This window comes from Tinamus guttatus, unplaced genomic scaffold (assembly GCF_059628265.1).
Source record: "Tinamus guttatus ecotype Peru unplaced genomic scaffold, ASM5962826v1 Tinamus_guttatus_pri_ptg000056l, whole genome shotgun sequence".
NCBI classification, from domain to species: domain Eukaryota; kingdom Metazoa; phylum Chordata; class Aves; order Tinamiformes; family Tinamidae; genus Tinamus; species Tinamus guttatus.
In genome coordinates this window covers 6,162,997-6,189,119 of record NW_028288590.1, presented here as the reverse complement: position 1 = coordinate 6,189,119, position 26,123 = coordinate 6,162,997, and the positions used below count along the sequence as shown (strand labels likewise).

Here is a 26,123-nt window from a genome sequence, read left to right as displayed (position 1 = left end):
TGAACAGATAAGAAGATCTACCTGCCTTTGTATTTAAGTTCATTAAATTCCCAGATATTCTGTATATTGACAGGCTCTTGGGCATCCTTTGATGATGGCCGCCTCACGGGAGCCTGCAGACGAAGCCTGGCCATCTCGAAGATGTCCTTGGGGTTCTTCTCCCTCCTCCTGCTTTCGAAGTGTTCAGGGCAAGCAGGGTGCAGTTAGCAATTGCAACATTCATGAGTCACACAGAAATATTATTTAATATAATATATATTTATTTAATAATATTTAATATAATTAAGTTCAGGTCTTTTACTTATGCACTGTATTTATCATTCCTTAAATAAAGCTATTGAACCTGGAACATGATTTTAAAAATAATGCATGTTGTGCTATAAAAGGGTTGACCTATTTAAATAAAGAATACTCCTAGCGAGAAGATTCCAACTAACTGCTATGGTTTGAATAACATTTTGGAAGTAAACACAAGACTTAAACAAAAAAAAATGATATTCTAAAATAAATTACTTTTGTAGCACTACGTTATTCCCCAGATATAGTACTTTCCAGACCCAAATTATGGCCTAGGAAAGAGGGAAAATGAGATGAAATCCTGTCTTAAACAAGAGTCCAGTACAGTGTATTACCAAATCAGGAGGTGCCAGTACAGCCACTCTTGTACTAAAATTAGTGAGACTGGTGAAGAAATTGGCATATCAGATTTTTTTTTCTAAAAAAGTTGTGTTTTTCAACTTTTATTTCACTTGTGTATACTATGTACCTAATACCACCTTTGAGGCACTGCACAAAATGTAACATCTGGAACCGAAGAGGCGAGCCTCACCGTGTGATGGGGACGTCATCATCACTGGCCACGTTCAGCAACTGCTCCTGGAGCCGCCTCTCCTCGCTCCGAAGCTGTTTCCTCATCTCTGATAATTCATTTATCACATTCATTCTTTCCTCTGAAATGTAACACCAAGAACTTAAAAATGTAAGTGCCAGGAACACTATTTGTTTCTCCTACGTCATATGTTTAAGGTGGAAAAAAACAAAGATAAATTGTTAATTAGGACAATGATTATATAAACACAAGAATCCCAGCATTTCGGTATGCTAGAAATCAGGGCAGAACTAGTATTCTGAGATACCACAAGGTCTAGATACCACACAAAGTACACAAACCTAAACAGAAAGGCCCTGCTTAACAATCACAGTAACATTTTGTAAGACCAGTAGGTAAACAGGCTTACACTAATACTACTAATACTACTAGAGCCTTATATTAATTTCCTGAGATCACCAGTGTCTACAGAAGCCCTCATGGAGTCCCACGGTCAAAAGGCAGGAAATGGGGTGGTATCAGCAGGCACACAACCCCACTTCCATTTCCCAATTCTCACTGGAAGGTTTGAAGGAGCAACTGGAGTTTGCTCCGCGCGGTCTCCTCCCTCGGCACTCAGGAGCTCAGGCTTCAAAAAGGACCATAATTTCCACGTGCGTTTTCAGTCTGGGCTCACGTTGGCTTTTCAGACTTACCTGGGGTCTACGCAAGCTGCTTTTTTGTGGTCAGCATTCTCCCACAAGTCAGTGTTCTAAACTGGTTTGCTTAAGAACATGCTTAATAGTTGCTAAAATATCAAATTATCTTTTTAGTTCTGAGCCCACATAGCAGACAATCAAGTTTTATTAGCCTAAATACTAGCAGTGACTCATGCATCTATATCTTCTCATGATGACTGGTCTGAAACAAGCAACAGCAGGAGCTATTTTAAGAATCACTTTCTTTTGCATTCATTGGTTAAGAGAAAAATCTCCCCACAATGGGCCCAGGTACTGACTGATAAGAGTTAAGAAGTAAATATGAAATCAGAGCTACTAATGTTATGTTCTAGGCAACCTATGGTATCCTTTATGTTTGTAAATTAGCATAAGAAAAATAACTGCTTTCCATCCACGCACTGCCATTATAACTGGCATTCAAGGAGTAAAGGAGGCCCTCCTGGCAAGTCTGGGTTCTAAAACCACCACTAAAAGCAAAAGGAGCAAGCAGAGAATTAGGCAGATTAACAAAGGAAAGCAGAATGGATAAGTCTGGAATGAAATGCACTATACATTGTTAGCCTGATTTATTACTCTGCCAATGCAAAACTCTTCCATACGGCACATTTTGTGGTGCTCTGATCACAGCAGTTAATCTGTCCTGACTGAAAGATTTCAGTGCTTTTCTTGGAAACTATTCCACTTGCAAAGAGTTTTAAGAGAAAGAAAAAAAACACTCATAAAGACATATAAATACTTGTATTTATGATTATATTTATACATACTATACTAATCCACTCATTAACTAATAGGGAGCGAACACCTACATAAAAAATCAGGTTTTTTAAGACTCTCCTTTGAAAGCAAGAATGAGAAGGGAGATTTGGAAATGAGTTCATTAACAAAAAAGGGAGGCTGCAGGAAGAGGCTACCTACCGAACGCCCGCAGCTGGTTCCTTCTAGCAGGGACTGGTGGAGAAGGAGCCCTCGGTGCGGGAGGATCCTAGTGGTTGTAATCAGATAAGAAATGTTATCTAAGTGCTCAAGTGCTCTCAGGACAACTCAACTCAAAGCCTTGGTGAGGCTAGAGAGAAAGACAAAGCACCTCAAGACTTAACTTTTTGTACCTTTAGAAATATAAAGCAATACACGTACAGCTAAGCATCAACATTACTTTTTATGTTTGACCTGAGTTCTTTTCTGAGTGAAGACTGAATTGCCAGGTTCAAAGTAAGCTCTCTTGTCCTCATCCTGGAATCCTTAAAGCTTGTGGTAAGCTGGACAGAGAGCACCTCAAAAACAAGGTGTTCATCACTATAGAAAACATGCTGAAAGTTTTTGAATAAAAATAAATTTAAAAAATGTTTTGCTTGGTATTTTGGAGAAAACAAATCATTTTAATTTCTGACCAAGAAAGCTGGCTGATACAAAAACGTATCTTCAGTTATTCATGATATTCCAGTCATAACTGACAAACAGGAGAGGCTTGACAGTATTTTACATATTTTAGCATTTTAACTAAACCAGTAAATGTTGGCTATAAAAGAAAAAAATCATACTTGTGCATAAGAAGATATATGGCTTTCAGCAGAGGAAATTCTGTCTTCTTTTCTTATTGATTTGTTCTGAAGAGCAGGAATGACAGGAGAAGGCTGCCTTGAGAACTGCAAACAGGAAAGGAAGATTGAAACTGTAGTCCCATAGATTCTAAATAAATTATTATTTTGGAAAGGAAGAAGTTTGTTAACATTTTTCAGTAGACAAAACTAGTTTTGCTTCACCTTTAATTGAGATATATTTTCATCTTGCTTTCAACTTAATAAAATGTTATGGTTTATTTCATGACTTCTTTTTCTAATACATCCAATTTTCATTTTTTTTTTCTGTAATGTAGCTTAAACAGAAATTTAAATTATGTGCCCTCTTTTACTCCAGTTTCTTCTACTGTATTTGTTGTACAGCGAAATGTTGTCCAGAAACATAAGAGAGAGCCAGAGGGAGTGTCCATCAGCATTCCATGATGGACTTTTTACACATTCCAGGGCAAAGGAAAATAATTAAATTACAAAGAATATCACCTTTAAAGATAAGCAAGCCTCTAAATTAAATTTATTTGTATTTAGACCTCATCATGGCCATGGTGCTTTAGCACAAATATAGCAGATTAAAAAGAAGAAAAAAAAAAAAAAGAAAAAAAAAAAACCTACAGAATGCAGCTTACTCAGGCTTAGCCCATGCCTACCTTTTTTTTTTTTTTTTTTAATGCTAACAGACTTTTCCACTATAGTAAGATTTTTTCCCCCCCCAGTTAGCAGTCTGCAGGCATGTGCTAGGTATTCTGTAGCTAAAGTGCCTAGGAGAACAATACTGAAGGCATATCACAAAAAAATCTGCAACTTCTTTAAATTTTAATTATCTTTAAAAGTCGGGAAGAATTATTCATCAATGATTTAGAAAGTCATTGAAACATACCATCTTTTTCTCTTCTTCCATCTTTGCAATTTTTTCTCTCTCATAATATTGTTTAAGTAGTTCATCTTGCTTTTCCTCCTCCTCTTTTTTTCTTTTTTCTGCCTCTTTTCGCCTCTCTTCAGCTAATCGAATTATTTCTTCATTTTTCAATCTTTGCTGTAATGAAAACATAATTAGTGGATGAAAAAACTCAGCACTTTTAAATGTATCTTTGTTTTTATTTGAGAAGTTGAAAGTACACATCAAAGTGCTTAGTATGAAACGAAAAACATTAGACTTATTTCAAGCATTCAAATTAAAAAATATGCCATGCAGACATCAAACATCTGTCATTCTAGCCCTATTAGCATCAGCTAAAGCTAAACTGAAAGAATTATTTCCAGTGGTTCAGATTCAAATAAAACATAGTGCAAACCTGCACTATCCTATCATAATCCCACAGAGAAAAGCAGCCTCTGGTCATGCTTTTACTCCTATGTCTGAAAAGCAGTGATGTTGGTTAGGTTGCCCACACTACACTAGCTCAGTTCTGTTATGCAGATAAAGATAAGATTGACTCAGCTAGCTTGTTCCCACAAAAGAGCAGGTGAGAATAAAAGCCAAGTGTTCTGTCTCAGAACCATGAAATATAATCATTTGCTTAAGTTTTTTTTCCCCATCCCCCAAAGTAAGTGATATCAAAAAAATGCTCTCTGAAATCTTTCTATATTATTACATTCAGAATACAAGCAATTCCAGAAAGGACCGAATTTAAGAAAATAGAAGCACACATGCATATTTTTTGTTAGTTTGGTAAAGCTTTAAGCTGTTTGCTTTAAATTGAAGAGCACCAGTGCTGATCATAAAACGACACTATTTTTCTTATAAGAATTAACAGTATTTCAACTTAAAAATATACCAGATAGCATATTCACCTCAATCTAATCAGTAGTGATTTTCCATCTCTCCTAAAAGAGCCTTTTTTGTAATAAAGAGAAATCCACAGTATACTGCTCAGTTTCATCCTCTTCTAGAAGACAAAATCTTACAACTAACTGAAGATTTTTAAAAAGTCAAGATATCAAAATACCATACCTCCTCCTCTTTCTTTCTTTTCTTCTCCTGTTCATCTTCATACTCCTTTTGAATCCTCATCCTCTGTTCAGCTAGTCGTTTTTCTTCTTTTTCTTCTTCCATTCTAAGTTTTTCTCGCTCTGCTTCTTCCCTGAGCCTCTTTTCCTCAATCTAGAAAATAGAGAAAAAAAAAAAAAAAAAGCAATTGACTGTCAACAGCCAGCAATAATCAGATAAACGACATTCACCACTGTGTTATTCTGGGGATTCTTGTAATCTCTACTAGTGAAATCAAAGGTAGTAAAGAGCAGCTGAAAAGTTCTGGGCAGCACTGTGCATGCAAAAAAAGCTTAAAATCATCTTTTTTTGAGAGCGTTTCACATTAAACTACTGTGTAACTTTTCTGCTCCTTAACTTATCTAGATTTCTTTGATATTTAATTCTTGTGGCAGAAGCTTATAGTCAAAAGTATCATAACACTGACAGAAACTAGTAGAACAATCAAGTTTTATATCAAGTTTCAATATTTACACTGGTAGATATTAAACTCACTACTCATATGCATTTGTATGATGTTGACTTGTAGAGAACAAATGTCTTTCTTTACATGTTTGTGTATGTAAACTTAAACTGTAGGTACAGTCCAAGAGCTCAGAATTTCAATTAAGAGAGTTATTTTTAGGAAGAAAAAGACAGAATCTAGATTAATGAAGCCAGCTACTAACAGCATGGCTTTCAGAGGCATTCCTGATCTAAGCCAAAATCTGACAGACCCAACAACAAAGAGCTCCTGGTACACATCCTGTGTGCAGAATTGGCTACGAGTGCATTAAATCTCTGGTAAGCAGCTCCTGATTATTTACTTGAATTTCCAGTCTTTGCCTCTCTATTCTGTTTCTCCAATTTATGTGCCCACGAGCACGAGCCCTCACCTGTAGCCGAAGAAAGTTCTTGTATGACTCCTGTCGCTTCAGATGCCGTGGAGATGGTGGCTCACCAAACACATTACCTCGAGCAAAAGGAGAGGTCTGTGCAAGCGTAAAACCTAAGAGGACAGGGGAAGAAACAAAGTTTTCCGGGTAAAAATCTAAAAATTTGAGACAGCAAGTGAAAGAGGAGAAGCATTAAACTAAGACACCGAGACACTTCTTTCACAAGGTAGCTTACAATACCCTTACTCAAGATTTTGGTTGAAAACAATAGCTATGATTGAAGCTTTTAGGTTGTTTGCTCAGAATCCAATCTGGTTTTAATGACAAAATGTTTCAGCTTGTGGGTATGTATGCGTTTTATTTAAACATAGTAACAGGATATCATGAAACAAGTCATTTATCCTAGTGACCAATCTACAGTTGGTCTAAAGAAAAAAGTTAAATGGTTAAATTTTTACATTTCTCAATTTTATTTCTTGTTTTTACTCAAACATAGAATAAATCCAAGGAGCAGAACAGTGTGTACTATTTTTAAAAACAGTGAGGGTTTTTTGTTCTTCTTTTGCATCCTTATGGAATAAATGTTTAGGTAAAACAGCAGTGGATGTTACCAAAAAAAAAAAAGTGGGGGGGTAAATAAAATTCAATAGACCTAATCAGATACAACTTTGCTAGCATAAGAGGCACTCTATGCTACGAGGTTTGAAGTGTCTGGTCTTTCAGCTCAGCTACCTTATCTATTGGAATAACTGGAAGCAACATCATTAGCAACATCAGCTCTCAGCCAGGAATCCATCACAACCACGCAGTCCCCAAAGCTCTAGGGAAAGGAAGAGTAACTCAGATACCACTTGAACAGCTTTTGCAGAACAGTTTGCTAGAAGCAGTGGAGGAAAAGGGGAGTGAGTATAGGAGAAGGAGAGAACACTGTGCTGACTTTCTACCTGCTACAGCTCATTCCTTACTCACATTGAGTTTACACATGATTGAGGCAGTACCCTTTGGAGTAAATCATGGCTCTACTCCCACACTTTTGTTGGAAATTTCAAATGAACAGTCATGGCTGCTCTCATGCTCCCCCTTTGCTTTTCCACATATGGTGGTTAAGATCAAAGTCAGATGTGAGCAGAAATAACATTCCCATTAACTTGCATGGGGATGCACCATGCTCACTACTCAAAAGTGTGTTGTCTATCTTAAATAACATTGTACATATTGAGGTTAATATTCTTTTTTATATGGAATCACAGTATAAATGCTTCCAAATTTTACATGTACCTCTTTCAGGATATATTTCATACAAGCTATAACTAGCTATAAACCAACCTGTAAGTCGAAATAAAGTTTATATACCACTCAAAACACATACACAAGAGAGACAAGTTACGCAGAAACATGTCCAGGTGTGAACGTTGTGTATCTGCTACTCTCCTGCAAACTGCTCTTTAAGGGGAAGGGGAATAAAACAAAAGTAACCAGCAACGGGCCACTTCACTGTCTGAGTATTCAAATAGAAAGTTCAAGACTGAAGTCCACATCTCTGTCTGAACCAATCCCCACCTCCTGATCCCAAAATGTGTGCTTCAGCCAGGGGACTCGGAGATCCTGCATTATTGCTTTCTCAGTTTTGCTTGTTTCACTTCTTGCTAAATGGTTAAATTTATGGTGTACTAGGGACAAAGTTCGGGAGAGGGGGATGGTGGGAGGACAAAAGAAAATTGTACAGCCAGGATGGTGAGCTGCAATCTTGTCAAGTCCAGGTCCATGCTCCAATTGCCACCTAATTCTTTACAAGGTCTGCCATGAGAAGGAGAGGCAACATCTAAACTGCCTTTAGGAGAGCACCACAGGTCCTGACCCTTGCCCAGCTGTGACAGAGGACACATCTGGAGTTCTGCAGTGCTCTCATTTGGATCTTTCACACATAAGAGAAAGGGAGATAAATATTTTAAAAATAGGAAAAAAAAAAACAGTAAAATCTAAAAACTTAAGAGGCAGTGCACATGACTGCACATGTGCCAAATTCATCTGTAGTTTTTAAATTTGTTAACCTCAAAACTGCAGCAATTTCATCTGAATTTCCATCATCATCAATCTGCAGTCTTTCCTCCTTTCTTTCCATCTTCCCTCCTATTATAGAGCTGTATTTCCCTGTCTCATTTCAATGAGAATCACATCTGTAAGATTTGATTAGTTAACACCAAATCCAGAAAACTGACCCTGACTGGTACTAAAACAATAAAGAGTACTGAAATGACAGAAGGAAAATACATTCTGAGTGCGCACAAAGACGACAGTGAGAAAAAAATCACAGCACTGACTTACACAGGCAAAGGGCACTAGCACTACTAAAGGACTACAGGAAAGAAGACAAGAGAATTTTGATTATTAAAACCTACAAATAGTTAGAGCTATAATATAGTATTCTTAAAAACCTGCTATTTTATTCGTAGATGCTTCTGCATTCTCGGGTCTTGGGGAGGCCAAACTTAGGTCAACAGATACAATAGCCCTTTTATCTTCATATAGTCTCGCCTCTGGATTATGATACGCATCTTCATTCTGCTTGTGCATCATATTCAAGTCAGCTAAAGGAAAGGGGAAATAACTGTTTACAATATTTTATTCCCACAAAAGGCACATTCACCACAGATTCTCAAAGCACAGGGATGTTTCAGCAGATTTCTTTTTCAGGAACACTCACCAGCTACAGGAACAAAAGATTTAGGCAGTACCAGTAACATATAAGCTGCAGACAAAATGTTAGCTATCAAGAATTCACTGATTAAAATGTAATAATTACTTATAAATTTACTTTGTATGCTGTTGTTTTTCTTTCATCAGTAGAGTTCTTCACAGCTAAAACAACCCCTAGAAAGTGTGTTGAGAATGAGGGATAAAAGCCTAAAGACTAAGAGACAGACAAATCTGTGCTGGTATACAAGCTTAGAAGCTACAAATTCTTCTATTTGCTTAAAGTTGTAAAATATCGAGTTTAACATTGCATCCTAAGTCCTGAATTTCTATTGGATTTCATCTGTATTAATGGTGAGGACCCTAATAAACCATTAATGCGTTTTTTGTTTTTTTCACGCCTCCAGTAATAATCCAGGTGTGGATATAAGTCAATTCAAAATTTTCACCAAAATTTATATTGCACATATTAGGATAAAAATCTTGATCAAAGTTATCAGTGTCAACTAATTTTGAAATATTCACAACACTATACCTAAAAGCGCCCTTAAAAAAGAAAAGCTTAAATTATATTCTTCCCTCTAAAAAAGCCATGCATGTACCAGAGTCCCTAAAGTATCTATACAGATGTTTTTCAATGAGATAAAAAGACAATTTGGATAGCACAATATATAGACACGTAAAAAAGAGAATCTTACAATCTTGATGACATTGGATCCATAGCTTACCTAGCAAGCTGTTAAACTACGTCAGGAAAAGCAACTTTGAATGTGTCATGGAAGAAAGCAGGCTATGAAGTGTCTTTCTCTTGGTTCCTCATTTATAGAGGGACACAGGCTTTTCAGGAGTATTATATAAATCAAAAGCCAATTTAAGTTACCCACCTCTTCCTCTGTCTCATCCATCCATGAATGGCTTGGAAAAAGAAGTGTAACTAAACCAGATACTTAATTTAAGTGCTTAAAGTTAGGCAGTGTGAGCACCTCTATCCACAGAAGTCTAAAGATAAGTTTCTAAACTTATTATCTGGTCACACTGTTTTGGAGAAAGAAAAAAAAAAATTCCTCTCAATGTCTCAAAGTACTTAGATTTCTGCACCAAGTCCATTTTGTTTTAATTGCCCTAGGAAAAGTCATCCTCTTGGTAACACAGAATCATGAAGGAGGACAAATATAACACTGCAGAATTAGAGATATCTGATGAGAGGTTATGCCTGGCTTTAAAATTCCCACACAAAGTCAGCATCACTTCATCTCTTGGATGAATCCATCCGCTGGATGGAGCCAGCAAAGCTCCTTGAATGAGTAAGTGCTATAGGCAGGAATGAGGAGAGCTGGAATAGGCCAGCAGGAGATAACTGCTGGATAACTACTGCAACATAAACCCTCCCATCAGGGGCCAAACATGAGCATGAAATGAAGCAACCATCATTAAGGGCATTTCCAAAACAGTTGTGTAGACTGTGGGATAGAGAGCATCCATAGTTCAAAAAAGAAAACCTTCGGCACCAGGGTGAATTGTAGGTTAATAATTTTATTCTGAGGTAACTAATTTAATTGTGCCTATTAAATACAGTTTTATTTTACAAAAACAAAATATTCTGCATATGCATTATAAAAATATATATTTGTCTGTGGGGTCTTCTAATGCAATAAAAACTATGCCTCCTCTGATAAGTAGATACTTGCCTAATGTAGGGACCAAGTTCAAGATCCAGAGCCAGGAATTTACTGTTACCATTGATTTACTGGAAGGTTCGATCATCACTTGCCTGGGTTAGCGCTATCTCATTATCCTCTCTTGCACAAAAAAAGCAGTTGGAAAAACAAAAAGCCTTAAAAATAATTGCTGATGACTAGCTGTGACCACACACCACCTATGTAGTAAAATTTAAATATTCCACTTATTTATGTATCTGTCGAAACACTTCCCCATTTTCCATGTCACAAACAAACCAAGACATAACTTTTCAGAAAAAAAAAAAAAAAGCCAGTAGAATGTTTAAATTACATCATCCTAACAGAAGTCTAGCACATTTGTATTGCAGACAACTCTAGGGGCTTGCTTCCTCTCTTCTCCCTTTACTATTGTTTGTTGTCTTCATTGATAATTGACATATCTTAAGCTCCTCATGTGGTTCAGACTGTACCATGCAAATGATTCCACTAAAATCAAAGTAACTTCACCCTGACACATTCCTACAGTGCACCTTACTGACAAACAGAAGTACTTATTTCAAGGAAGTGCTATGTTAAAACACAAGGAATAATATGTATAAATAGTGCTTTGCAAGAGTGAGAAAACACCACTTAAAAAAAAAAAAAAAAAGACAACCCGTAATTTTGAAAAACATACTTATCAGATTTCCTTTCGCATCTCTGAGAGGAGCACCACCACCACCTTTTCCCCATGGGTTGTAATTCCTCATTTCAGCTTCTAGCTTGGCTTCATAGCGTTCCTTTTCCTCTTTCTCTTGCCTGCGTCGTTCTTCCCTCTCCCTTATCTAAAAGCAAACGAAAAATAAGGCATAAGCATGCCTTAAACATGCCATTAATACACACTATGAAGCTTCCAAACTCCAGAAATATTCACAACTGACACTCACAGTATAAAGGTCCCAAATCCTAGGATTTTTTGATACAGAAATTTATACCACATGAAAAATCAAACAAGAAAAATTTCACAGTACCCCAGTTTTATCTTCTCTCACCGTTACTATTTGTGAAACTTTACACTATGGGTAACTAGAAATAAAGACTTATCAATAAATGCCCTAATAAAATGTGTTATAATTCTACAGCCATTTGACAATGTTCACAAATAGCATATAACTCTGCATGATTTGTCTTTGTCTTCAAAATTAGCTTATTTACTTAAGTCTCCTAATAAATCAAGGCATCATTTATAAATGATACAATTGTTAGAAAAGGGCCAATGCTTTTAAAACATTGTATATTCTTGTAGCTAGAATACAGGAATGTAGTTAAGTGTGCTGCCTTTATGTATCAGATAACAAAGACTTCTCTATCACGTAGTCAGATGACTTTATAAAGATGAAACAAGCCAACAAAGATCCATCTAGTTTGTAGAATGCTTTTTTTTTTAAAAAAAAAAAAAAAAATCAGTCAGGTTTGCCTATAGGAAGAAAGTAGGGAGGCAGCAAATAGAATATATTCTGTCAGCTCTCAATGATAAGCAGTATAATGACTCTGAAAAACTGTGAGAAGTTGTGCCAGGTTTACTAGACCTTTATGTCAATTTGCGGAGTCTCTCACATGAGAGGACAGAATTTCTTTCCGAATATTACAGGGATAAAATGTTTTCAGTGAAATATACATGTTTATGAAAGGAATATACAAAACTCGATGATACAAAATTGTTTGCTCAATCCCAAATCTCTGTCTCTGACAAAAAATAAAAAGCTTATCAACCATCTAAATTGCTAAGGTGAACTTGAGGAGGGTCAGATGAACAGGAGGCAAGAAGGGATGAAACGCCTGAGAGCTGCTAAGGAAAGCTTCTACCTGAATATTAAGTATAAATATGTTTGGAAGAGTACTATAGTTACAACCACTATACAGTCAAAAGAAGAAGAAAATGGGAATGGCTTTATTATTCAGTACCTGCAGTTGCAATTCTTGTTGGTAAGATAATGCGACCTCTTTGGAAGGCTTTGTGTTTTCTTCAGAAAATATTCCTATGCTTCTTTGTCTATCTGCTGTACTCCTCTGTCCGGTGTTACTTCTGAAATAAAAGAACACACACAAAAGAAACATCTTAGGGTTCAAAGGACAAAAAAAGTCATTGTTCAAAATACACAAGAACCATTGTTGCTTTCCCACAGCCTGTTTATAATCTCAAATATTTTCATATTACAGTTCAGGCAGGAATTTTTGATCAGGTGTTTAGGGAGCTTCCCTTAACACACTTCACTTCAAAGTCTGATCCCTTGTTAGAAAAACACTCCCAACATGAAAAGCATGGAAAATGAACACAGATAGTACTTACAGGGATTGCTCTGCTGGGACTTGGCTTGAAGGAACATCCAGGTTAGGTGTGGGTTGCATTCCCAACATAGCTGTGCCATCTACACATTAAAAAATAGCTATTTTAAATTTGGAACACTGAAAAACAAACAACTGCTAACACAGTCCACGGCTCAAGCTCTGATGGCAGGATCATGAAAAGGATCCTGGATTTCTACAGCATGCAGCTATGCTTAATGCCCCCTAAAGCAAGAAATCCAACACCCACTGTTTAATTTCATCTCTTCCATTTAAATTTGATTAAACATTTTGAAATAATATATTTAAATCCTGTAAAAATTTGCATCTTCATTAAGACACTTTACAATAAACTAACATAAATAATGTACCATTTGTCCTCATGTTTTCAAAAGCCTCTTCTGCTGTGAGAAGACCCACACATGCTCTCTAATTTATTTCAACTTTTCAATTAAGGTACCACAATAACTTTTTTTTTTTTTTTAAATCTTAAAACACTGATTTTTCTGTTTAAAAAAAAAAACAAAACAACAAAAAAACAAAAATAAACAAATTCTAACCCACATAAATCATACTAGTTTGACTTGTTAAATCCTCATACTGCAGTCACAAAATAGATAAAAAAGTTTTTAAAATAAAATATTGGATTACTTTATGTGTTTTCTTTAAAAATAATTAAAATTATATTTGAAATTGTAACACAACCTAAACACACACAAAAAAAACTTTGAAATAATTTAAGTAATCTTAGAAGATGTTTTTATTGCTGAAACTGAATAAAATCTTCTGAGAAGATTGTTCTTTTCCTTCTTTCATTCAGTACACAACTAAAAACAGGGCATAACTAACTGTTACTAGTCCTAAGTTATTCATAATTTAATTCATCAACCCACCTAAAACTGTCAACTTACAATATGCAAGATTGGGATCCAAAGGATTCCGAGCCCCATAGAAATAATAGGCATCATCATAAGGTGTCCTGTAGTTGTCTGTCAGAGCTGGTGGGGGAGGTGGTGGCATAGCTGCAAGCCTTAAAGGAAAAAAGGAAGGTGGCTTTCATTTTATCGTACAACTGAAGAGAAACATCAGCACTAAGAAAAAAAAATCCAGATTCAGCTCAGTTTAAGATCTGAACATGATGGTGAAGCACCTGGGAGCTGCTATTTCACCCAGGGTGCTGGATAGGCCTCTCTGGAAGTCTTCGTTCATCGGCGAGACAGAAGGGACAGGCACAGGCGTCTGGAAAGCGACCCGGGGCCTTTCAGGAGGTGCTTTCTCTTCGGAAGCTCTTGCCGTCACGCCAAACTGCTTCAGTCTATCTGGCTGAAGGGAAAAAAACATGCAGTTAATCCTTTGTTTTTCCATGAAATATTTTGAACCTCCATTTAGATTGTGTTAAACACCTCACTACTTCCCAACTGGCTGTTTAAATTTACAGGAGTTGTATTCCACCCCTCCCCCATCATGTTTACAAATATAGGGTATTTTATCTCAGACCAGCAAAAAACAACCTCTAGGGCAGTTTTCAGCGAACGTATTATGCTATTTTTTGTACAGGATAAAATATATATTTTCATCATTGGTCTGCAGTATGTAAAGCTGCCAGTTTCCAACAGTGACTGTACTCTCATGTTATGTTAGAAATGCTTAAAATACCTCCCTCCTTTCTATTATTTCTACTAATTATGAGCTATTTTAATCAAACACACTGAGACTTTTTTTCTAATCAATATTTTCCTGTGATAGTGTTGTTATACTTGTTAGGTTGTTTTTGTTTTTACCAGATTTTTTTGCACCTAATGTGGACTCATGACAAATATATATCTATATATTTTTTAATGAAAGTATCAAATGATTATTGGTAACTGGCAGCCTCAGGAGGAGTCAAAGGCAACATGCAAGTAATGCAAAGGCATGCAAGTCAAGATAGTTCTGAAACTGAATTATCACATCCAGAAAGCCCTTACACCAACTGCTACGCATAAATATTATTCATTCAATTGAGCTAATATAACAAAAACACATAATTTTTAAAAGTAAAAATGGATTTTCTTTCTGAATCTACTGATCTTAACATGACAGTGCTTCTACTAACATGCATTCAGAGACAGTAATACTAGCACCAAAGTATTAGGATCTCTAACAGCAAACTCTGTACCCTATGTTATGAAAGTATTTCAGCAAAATGTTAAATGTTTACCTCCTCATCACTTAGCTGCAAGACAGTATATACAAGGAAGTTAGTACTCACCAACCATGAACTAAATTAAGATAAAAATTCTCAAAACTTACTAGACAAGTTTCTTTATAATATTTAACTTCAAGTTTGTAAGTATGAATCTAAAATTTGCTAATAGTTATGAGTTATGACAATTTCAAATTATAAAGCAGCCTACACACTTTTTTGCTTGTATTTTCAATTCCAGTAACTTGAGCAGGAGAACATTTAATAGCCTTTCTTAATGACAAACTCAGTGTGAATGGTTCCCACAGTGCTCTGGATTTTAGCTCTGCAGTTAAAGATGTGCCCATGGTACAGTCCGTTTAATCTGGGAATTGCTTTTTAAAAGCTGCTTCTTCATCTATACTGCTTGTTTAATAGACTTTTAATCAGTCTGTAATTAATCAAAAAAATAATTCTTCCTAATTAGAATTTCTCTCTGAGAACCCATTTAAATTTAACAGTGACTGCTGCTTAATGGATGCAGCAATTCTACTTAATCGAAAGCTTTCAGTTCAATTAATGGTTTTAAAACATCATGAGTGTCCTGGACTTGCTCTGGTTATCATTCTGTTCATAAAGCAAGTACTATACAGTGTGAGATGTGTGCAGGATATGGAGTGCAACAGCACAGCACAGTTGGGGCTGTTCAGGTTTGGTTAGACAGGATTTGGTTAGACACCACCTTAAAGCCTGCTGTGACTGAACAGGCAGCCTCTACTGAGGGCCCCTTCTTGCCTGCCCTGCTCCAGATACACACTCATCTGAATCCCCAACGAGCCAAGTCACCTCTAACCAGCAAAACTGGCAAGAGACCTGAATCACTGCCCGCTCGCTGAGCTCTATCAGTTCCCTAAAGGAACCAAATCAGCACCACAAAGTGGAGAGGGCAGGAACACTCTAAGCAGCAAACCAGTAGTGAGTGATCTCACTCCCCACTTAGGGGCAATGATTGTTACTTATCTCCATGCACCCTGAGTCTCCTGCCTCCCATGCTGCCAGCACTTCTGACAGTCTCTTACAGCAACCCATTCATCTTCATTTTCTAGAAAATGGCTCCTTTCATAACTGCTGAGCCCTCCAAAAATGGCAAAGCCATTTTATGTCTTAGGCTCTCCAAAAAGCAGCATCATTCATCATTTACGCTGGTAATGGGATTTACTCAAGAGCACAACCTATCCTATACGTCCCCCAGCAGGTCTCCAGTGCATCCAGGAAGCTTTGCCTTTGGGCATTTATCAAGCCCACGCGCAAGAATCATACCAGTCATGGGGCAGCTGCTTGTGTCACCAATAGAGATTATCTACTCCTAGAGCTAACGATCAAACTTACTAGCAATCATCTTACTGGGGAAGTATAGGAAGTATTCTCTCTGCATTCACTCCTAAAAGTAATGCAGTGCTAGAGATCTTGCTGTTTACAAAATCATGTAAAATGCTTATAATCCTCAACACTGCATTTGATAGTAAAAACTAGGTTTACAAAATTAAAAAAAAAAAGTCACTGTAAATTGATTCAGCTGTAAAACTATTTTATTTTGATGTGGAGGAAATTTGTAGGTTTGTTTTTAACTGAAAAGAACAAATTAGACACACAGTAAAGATGGCCAGCAGCACACTTTACATTTGCACAAGAGGATTACTAATGGTTTCATATACAAGCTACCAATGGACACCAAATATTTTCCCATCATCTACACTGTTTGTACTAAATTTCCACTTAGTGTTTGAAAAGTTCTGTTAAACTCTTTTCTCCTTCAGCTGAAAGGATAGGTAACAACTAACAGCCTTATCCTTGACTTTAACATTTTATACTAATGCCCTATTAGAAAAAGGGACATACATTTATCATGCTATGGCTCAGTAACCACAATGTATATGTAACAAAAAGGCTGCATACACAAAAAGGAAAAGCCAAGTTCCTCACCTCCTTTTCTGGGTCTTGCACTCCAGAGGCAGCAACTAGGAGTTCAAGCTCCTTTTCACTGTTTTGTTGTTGTTGAGAAAAAAAAGTTAAAAAATAAGAAGATCAAGCCAGAGAGCAATAACAACTATGCTAATTCTTTTAAAGCACAGACTTCACAAATGTGTAGTTAAAATAACCCTGAAAACCCAAGGCAACAAAGACCATTCATCTGCTTGACTCCTACTGGGGTCAGAGAAGAACACAGCATACTCTTTGTAAATAAACAGAACTTTCCCAGAAGCATCTAGCTATCATCCATTCCACCTAATAAAGATCCCACTGACAAAAAGGCATACTTTTTTTTAAACTATAACCTCATACTAAATACTTTTTGATAAAAATTAATCTTCACTCACATTACAGGAAGAAGCTTATTATCAGCATATTCAAACAAGTGATTCAAAACTACAGCAGTAAGTTCTTTATACTGCATATTTCAGGTATAATGTTTGTTGGGCACATTCACTTTGTAATTACACTGTCAAGTCATTTCTTCTTAATTAATCCTGTCATTAATATCACTGTGCTATGTATCCACACTGACATTCAGCAACCAAATATGAACAGATAAGCAAGAAGTTTATATTTATTTTGCATGAGCCTGACAGATAAGTGCATTGAAAGTAAAAGATCACCTTCCTAAATGTGAAGAAAGTTCTTTTCAACTCTGCAAAATAATCCCACACTCACTCAGCCTCCCCTCCACCTGCCCTCCCACCCAAAGTCTCTGTAACATTCTGTATTATGAAAGTCTCTTTCATATCCTTAAGAAAAAAGGAAAAAAACGTATCCAAGTGATCCACTTCATCCAAATGAGTTTAATTAGACATGACATAATCTTTAATAAAATACTAGCTAGAATTCCTTATTTGTGAAAAACACTCAGAGAAATTCATAAAATTTCTTTAAATTTCAGCAGTTATCTTTTACAATATAGTAACTTTTCACTACCGTCTTTTATTTCTCTGTTGTTCAGCCATCTGCTCAATCAGTTCTTGCCTGTATTTCTCTTTTTTCCTTTGGAGAACTTCTTGGTCATGGCCACCTAACGGAGATTAGCATACACTAGCATAAACACTCCACAAAAGACATACAAAAGACACTGTACAAAAACCCCTTATTTCAAACAATTCAAAATATGAAACACAGTAGAACACACAGTTTGGAAATGTGCTTACCAGTATTGTATCTTTACTGTTAAATAAAAATTTTAATATACAAACTGACTTAGGTATGATCATCAGAACTAATATTTTTATTATTATAATTTAACTATATAATTTTTAGCTTAACATTTCTGGATAGTCTGAATAGTTCTAAGCTTCAAAACACTGCAATACTGATACAATAATTTAAAATCTTCCTGAATTTTTATAAGACTTTTTTCCCCAATACTGAACTAAGAAAAATATATGAGGACACTCAAAAATTACAAAGAACTGCTCGGAATAAAAATTATATTAAAAAAAAAAAAAAAAAGGCCTGGCCATGAGACACAATGGACCCTTAACATGTATCTGCACACAAAATCATTCTGTGGATCTCCAGTGAAGCAGACCTGACCAAAAAAGGGGAGAAGACTGAAAAGACAAATTAAAGAACCATGATTTATGTCGAGTGATTTTTTTTATTCAACTACTCCACTACAACTATAAAAGCAACCAAAATACATGATATGGCCTTGCAGCTTATGATTTTTTTTTTCGGTCCAACATTCACCTCATCTCCAATAACTCTTAATGGTAATATTTTCGATAATTCTTAATGATAATATATTTAATCTTTATGCAATAGAGTTAATATTCCTCGCCTAGCCAGGAATTTGTCAAGACAAATCTCTGTACTCAACGAGTACTAAACTATAACAAAACGATTGCAAACAGACCAGAGAGGCTGACAATTACACCACCAGTTTTAATGCTGCCTTTAAAATCTCCAAAAAAAATGTCCTGTCATATATCACTACAGATTATTTTGATTCGAATGTAAAACTAAATTGTTACGGCAACTGTTTTTCAGTTTTTCACCAATTCTTGTCTAGCTTAACTTTAGAGGCTGGTTTAAATCCAGTAAGTGTGAAAAGCTACTACAGTTCTTTTATTAATTTTCTTAAAATTTTCTGAATTTAGTCAGGAATGCTGTTTTTTGTCAAGTAAAACACAGTATTTCTCCCTAGTATGCTCCCTGCTAAAACTTGCAGCTGCATTTAAATAAGAGATGTTCAGTCATCTGTTCTTAGACACACTTGTCCACACTACCATTTCCCACATTTTTAAAATTAAAATTCAAGCACCGAGTTGCAAGTGTCTTCAAGACTGCAGATACTCCCATGGCTTAGTTTCCTAAAGAAATGTTAAAAATCTAATCCTTACACTATTAAGAAAGCTTCCGAAGAAATATGACCTCTTAAAACTAGCTGGAAAGCCATATTACGTTAAATGGAAAAAGTAATATTCTTTTTCTTTTTGATTTTCTCAATTTAAATAATATTTACTTACCACTCTTAGGAACAACTAGCATCAAAAAAGATAGTTATAATTATTGTCAAAGTAAAATATGCAAAGAGAGGCTAACTTATTGTTCCTAAATAGATTTTTTTGTACATACCAAGAACAAGGCCTGTTGCATACGGCATTTCAGCTGCAGACTTTGCCTGTTCACTAGCTGAAGTAGCAACTTGTGCCTGACTTCTGGCAAAGAGAAAAGAAAATAGACAGATCAAACTTAAAAATTCACCCTCAGTTTAAAGAAATATTGGCTATTTTAGCTAGCATATTAGGATTTTTAATAAATATTCTCTTTCATTATGATTTTTTAGTTAGCAAAAAAATACTCTGCATGACACACCTAAAAGGTCCAGTTCTTGAGATCTGTTGCAAATGTGGTCTTTCCTTTAATTCGTCTTCATAATCTGTAGGCAGATCTCTTACTCTTGCATCTGGATATGGCCTTCAAAAAATAGAAATGAGTGAGCTATGTTCATCTAAGTACATCCAGTCCTAAACAGAAGGTCCACCAATCCCTTACAAATGGATTCTCAACCCAGTTTTGCGTTGGGCAATAGACCCAGCTCTGAATACATCATTCAACTTCCCAAAATAATTCCCTTTACCAGCATTGTCAAGGCAAACGTCAAGGCTCTCTCCAGAATTTGAAAACCGAAGTGTACTTCAGCGCTACCTTCATGTTACTGGGGCCTGCTTGGAGTTCTGAGAGCTGAAGAGATGCAGAAACTCCAATACTTGTTTATGCATGTGACCAAATCCGGATCCTTCCGGATCCTTCCGAGCATTAAGTGAAGCTCATCATGCTCGGTGTGCCCAAAGGCCAAAGCCTAAGGCAGCCTTCAGCACACAGCTAATTGGCAAGTCTAGTATAACAGTTAATGCAGGCGTGAGAATCCACCCTTAGCTACAGACCTGACATTATTTAAAAGGAAAATGGGTGTTCTCCTCAAGGTAAGAGACAGGTATAAGGTAGCACGGCAAGAACACGAGCTGAAAAGTGAATCATCTACATATAAAAGCAAAGAAAATAATGCAAATGGAACTGTAAATAGTTCCCAAGATGCCCCAAATTACGCAGATACAAGTGAGCTTTTCCTGAAAAGACCTGAGGTAGTTGAATTTACAGGGTTGTCTAGACTCTTAAAATCAACTGCTTTCTAATGAGGGCTTCAAGTTATCTTGATAAAATAAGGCAAGAACAGAATAAAAAATAAAGCACCCAGTAAATGCGGACAAAGTTGCATATTTTCCAGTGAGCTGGGGAAAGCTATGTACTTGCTCTTAAGTAAAGCACTGCCTCCAAAAAGCTGCTTTTGCCCAGATAGGTCAACTGCTGAGGACAGCCCAGTGTCCAAAACACAAGTCACAAATTTTGTACCTCCTCTTGCTTTGCTGTTACCATCTCCATTAGCTAAAACATGTCACAGTCTCTGTGCCCTCTGGCACAACAGAAGTCTTTCTGGAAGACACTTAACTTCTCCCTCCAACATAATAAAGCACTATTAAAAAAATATGTATTTTAGTACAGCAAATAATAAAAATATTCTTTCTCATGATTTTCCTTTCAGCCACAAATCCAACCTGAGTGGAAAAAGGCTGAATTTACCCGAAAAGGGGCTGACAGGAAGGCTAGCTCTTCAGGGGCTGAGCTGTGCGTCCTTCTTGAAGAGGAGCTGGACATAGTTTGTAAGAGATAAGTGCAGCTCCTCGTAAAGGAGAAAACTGGATGCCAAAGTACACTTAGTAAGAAACAAATGAACATCTCCAATTTAAGAAAAGGCAAAAAAACTAAGCATACCCTAAATAAACCTTAATTTTATGTAGAAATTTAAGTTCAGACAATTCAGCTGATCAAGCAATTTCTTTTAACACAGGCATACATCAAACTTGCTAGTAACAGGGATAAGACTGGAATCCTCTGTACTGCCTTCCTAAGAAAAAGTTGTATTTGACTATTTCAGAGGCCTCTTGAAATAAGCAATTAATTGTCTAGTATGGCATTGGTCCCAGACATTCATATGAGCACCACGGGGGTTTTCTGCAGTAACTACTGCTATTCAAGGTGATACTGTTTACTATTGACTGAAAAAAATAACCTCACTGGTAGTTTACATATATAACTATATATTCTTTGAGAAACAAATGAAATGGCCTTTTTTTGTTAAATATTGGACTACCTGTCCAATTACATTAGACAGCGGCAAATTACAGCTATCTTGCAAAAAAGTAAAACTCATCCTAGTGGACATTAATTAACAGGATTAATAGTAACATCCTTTTCTGAAAAATATTGATATTTTGGCTATCTTTGTTAGATATTGAGTCAAGCCTCTTAGAATAGGCTCTTTATGTTCTACAACTCTTCAGAATTTTATAAGGAAAAATATGCTGAAGCCCGCTTTGCTCCATCTTATGAGGTACCACTGAAAAAAGTACAATTTGTGTTAAGCTTCCCCAAATTCCCCAAATACAGATATTCTTATTCCTGCCTGTTTAACCACTCTTTCCATCTCCTAGTTCTTTTTCAGAAACGTTATGAATAAATGTGCTTTTAAGAAGTGTTTCTGAACATACAATTTGAAATTCTGAAATAATGCACTTACAGTCTATATTTCCCAAATGCTTCCAGATATTTTGTTGTTGTAAACACTTGTTTAATTTCTTGGTGGAGGTGTTGCTAAGGGAAGTTTAGCTGTTTACCATTATGAAAATCTTTCAATATTCCTTCTTAGATTTTCTAGAATAGTTATAGTGCTCTACTGGCATTTGAAACTGGAATGAAATATGGCTTCACACCACCTAGAAAAGGCCTTTCTAGTAGAAAGACATTTTAGGCTTTGTGCTGTTTTATTTTTTTTAATTTGCAGTACTATCCAGAATTTATTTACGTAAGCAGACAACTCAAAGATCAGCCAGCTATTTCACCAGTAATTAGCAATGAAACCTGGCTGTGGCATTTGACAATGCTGAGAATGGTAGAACTTGCCTCCTTTTCTTTTTCCTATAAATGTTAATTCCAGGAAAATAGCTCTTTCTGCTAAAGAAAATCCCATTTCTTTTACTGAAGAAACAAAGGTGAAATGATTCTTGTAACACCCTTATCACAAAGGAGAAGGAAAAGAATATACTACTCCATTGTTCTGGGATCTGAAAACTGAAAAAATAGTTAAATTTACATATAAGCTTTACTGCATTGCTTCATTTAACTTTGGCTGGACAAAACCCATGTGTTTCAAGTTTTGTATGATTTCAGACCATAAATCCACTCCTCATTTTTGAAAGCAACCTGTTCTTGCAGTGAAACACTTGAAGGTGGCCAGATAGCCAAACCTGGAATGATTTGGAAGGAGTGTGTATGTATTTTTATAAAAAGTGATCTTAGAATAGAAACTTTAATAATGAATAAATTTGCTTCATCAGCAAACATAAAAGAGGATTTAAAAGAAATACTTATCTGTTTTCCTCGCATTGATTTCCACAAAACACCTCATTTTTGTTTAATATGTTTAAAATCCTTAAATGTTTGCTTAAACATTCATTTAGTTGTCTACGTATTAGATTAGCATCAGACTTTTACTCAACAGTGCCCATTTACAAAGACTTGAAAGACATGCAGTAAATAAATAAACTTAAAAGAATTTTTTAAAGATTTCTAACATCTGGCATTATGCATCAAAAATTCAAGTTCAGACTAGTTTTGAAATTGCAATTTAAGACTGACTTGATGAAACAATTGCATACTAAGAAAATACATGTAATCTGGGTCTTTTACCACAGGTATTTCCCCACAAACGGTAAAATAATCTGGCAAACTACTCATCTAAATAATTTGTATGCTTCTTCTCTTGTGTAATTTCTCCAGTATCCACAGTTTGTTATATTATTTTAAATGCTACCTACTATATGCTGTACATTCTTACATTCTAGTACAATGTTTTAAATGTTTTTCCTGAAAGTTAGGTCAAAGCTTCTTTTTTTTTTTTAAAAAAAAAGTCCAGAAAATGGACATGTGAATGTTTTGTGATTTTTGAAAAAGAACAAATCAGAGTTGTTAAGAAGAAGCATTACAGAAATACAGTAAAAAACTTAATTAAAAATACCTTTCAGCATAAAAAAAACGTGAAGGCCTTCTGTCATAATCACTGTCATATCTAAATCTAGAGTCCTTTTCTTCGCTGATGTCGGGATCATTGTCCATTCTGTAGAACCTTCTATCAAAACTGTGATCTTCATCGAGTCTGTGATGCCTCCTAATAGGAATGCCAGATTGGCTAGCAAATGCACGATGTCTTCTCTCGGGAACATCCAAGTCTTCCATCTTTTTATGCAGCAGTCTACTTATTTCAGCCTCATCATCTAGCCTATGATACCTGTCTCCCAGGTGTCTCTTTTTCAGCAGCTCTTCATAACCCTCTGTAGAAGTGAAGGCATCTTTCTTGGGAGGTTCTGTGCCTGTACTATAGGGCTGTACTGGTATACGTAGCTCTGGCTGGAGCTTGGTAATGGCAGTAGATTTTTTATTTCTGTCTGTCTCCTGTTGTTTAATAAGGAAAAAAAATAAAATGTCTGAATATAAACAAATCACATACAGCAAAATCTTGGGTTTGCATTTCTTCAGACATTCCCTAAATAGGTGCTGGAGGAACATTAGGAAGTGAGAAAGATAGAAACCTCTTCAAAGAAGACTTTAAAAGCCAGGGATTTTTTCCTTGACTAAACAGAATTCTCTCTCTTTCTTTTTAAATACAAAAATAACTATCACTCCTGAAGAGGCTTTCCAAACTCCAAGAGGTAACAGTTTGACCTTCACATTTAAAGACATACACATTCTGAACTTTACACGAAACCAACAGACTAGATGTCCTTATTCTATTCAGCTTCAGGCAAGCCATGGCACTGCTTACCCAAGAGCACAACCTTCTAACTTGACCATTTTATAACCTATTTCCCCACCCTGGTGGCTGTCACTATGAGAAAGGCCATTTATTTAGATAATAAACAATCCTATGATATAGGGGCCAGTATTAAAGATACACATCTAGCAAACAACATGATTTTAGACAAGCTGTGAAGTATTTCTGTGCAACAACCTTTCCTCTGGGAAAACAGCGCGTTTAGAGCATTAATAGCATCCGATACTTCACAATGTTGTAAAGAAAAACAAATATGCAAAAAACACAAAACTGGAAGGAGAGGGCGATGTACAGGAGAGGTCAACGTGCCTTTCAGCAGGTTCTTGATGAGCTGCAGAAATGGGCTGACAGAAGCCTCATGAATACTGACAACTGGAGAGGATGGCCACTGGGATTTTTAGGGGACTGGAGCACACGAAAGAGAGCTGGATTTATTCAGCCTGGAGAAAAAGTGAAGGAGGGTGTGTAGGGGGACAAATTCTACTAATTGTGGTCTCTAAATGACTAAGGGGCAGTTATAGAGACGCCAGAGCTATCCTTTTCTAAGCAGCAATGGTCAAAAGTCACAGCAAAGCAAATCTGAATTCAGTATCATGGGGAAAAAAGTTCACAGTGAGAGTGACTAAGGAGCAAAACACCTTGCCCAGATAAACTCTGGAATCTCCATCCTTACCCGTATGCAAACTCAAGTGGAGCAAGTCCTGACCAATTTGACATAATTTTGAAGTTAAGCCTGTTCTGAGCAGGGGGTTGAACTACGCAACTTCCAGAGATCCTTTGCAACCTCCATTCATCCATTTTTCCTGATCTGTTGGACAAAACTTCCAAGGTAACCTCCACTAAGCATAAGACATGGTCATTTGATTTTGAGTCCTAGTCACACACCTTCCATTTGTTAGATGGAAAAATCATTTGAACAAGCACTTTTTTAAAAAAAAAAAAAGTGTTTTTTGACAGTAAAATTGTTTCCACAGAAGAATAAATATTTGACAGGATGACAACCAAAAAAAAACCAAACACACACACACACACACCACTCACCACCCTACCACCACACACACACACACAAGCCAAAACAAACAGAAAAACTCCATAACCTCTATACTTCACTCCCTGGATGTGTTTGATTATGTAAGTCAGGTGAGGAAACGTGAATACCTCAATTGTAGATAAATCTTAAAGACTTATGGCCCACATTTATGCAGGTAATATGAACTTACACAGTAAACAGAGATTGTTTTTCTAGCTAAAGGAAGAATCACTGCCAGCCAGCATAGTCCTGCATAGTCCTCCTCACTGCCTCCCTTGAGGTATTTATAGACACTGATCAGGTAAGCAACATACCCATTCTGTACAGTTCTTTTAAATTAAAAAACAATAGAGAAACCTTCGCAGCTGATTTTTCTTTCCAGATTACTATATCAAACGGTCTCATATAGCGCAAATACTTTGAGAATAGTTTTTGCAAATACTTTTGAGACTTAGAGCTAATCATTTTCTGTTGACTGTTACTGCCCTTTATAAATCAGTAGGTTCATGGCATTCAGACAGAATAGAGGAAGTATTTGTCATCATTTTCAAATGACAAAAGACCTGGAGGAACAGACTAGTGCAAAACAATGTTCAAGGTAAGATCAGGCCACCTGCATCCTTCTGAGGAAGGATTTCCAGAAAGCGGAGAACTGTAACTAACAAAACACCAAAGTCGGGCTCCTGAGATTAGCTGTGATTGCGCCAGGAGGTTAAGAAGTAATGCTTCAGCTTCCTACATCTTGCAGAATGCATATGTCTCTTGGAATAATTTGTTTTTAATGTGTTCCAAGTGTACCGAAATG

General features: G+C 36.3%; 1 protein-coding gene across 1 annotated transcript in view; it reads right to left on the bottom strand.

Moving 5' to 3' along the window:
* Positions 1-26,123, bottom strand: part of CSPP1 (centrosome and spindle pole associated protein 1) — a 49,952-nt gene that overhangs the window by 7,668 nt on the left and 16,161 nt on the right. The window contains exons 8-25 of the mRNA XM_088540116.1: positions 23,476-23,909; positions 19,716-19,817; positions 19,476-19,558; positions 17,820-17,913; positions 16,830-16,887; positions 13,833-14,005; positions 13,594-13,712; positions 12,687-12,765; positions 12,302-12,422; positions 11,034-11,181; positions 8,420-8,572; positions 5,985-6,097; positions 5,074-5,223; positions 4,000-4,155; positions 3,087-3,191; positions 2,464-2,530; positions 830-950; positions 26-171 (exon numbers count right to left, since the gene is read on the bottom strand). Of these exons, the coding sequence (XP_088396242.1) occupies positions 26-171; positions 830-950; positions 2,464-2,530; positions 3,087-3,191; positions 4,000-4,155; positions 5,074-5,223; positions 5,985-6,097; positions 8,420-8,572; positions 11,034-11,181; positions 12,302-12,422; positions 12,687-12,765; positions 13,594-13,712; positions 13,833-14,005; positions 16,830-16,887; positions 17,820-17,913; positions 19,476-19,558; positions 19,716-19,817; positions 23,476-23,909 (2,422 nt within the window). The remainder of the gene's footprint in view (positions 1-25; positions 172-829; positions 951-2,463; positions 2,531-3,086; positions 3,192-3,999; positions 4,156-5,073; positions 5,224-5,984; positions 6,098-8,419; positions 8,573-11,033; positions 11,182-12,301; positions 12,423-12,686; positions 12,766-13,593; positions 13,713-13,832; positions 14,006-16,829; positions 16,888-17,819; positions 17,914-19,475; positions 19,559-19,715; positions 19,818-23,475; positions 23,910-26,123) is intronic.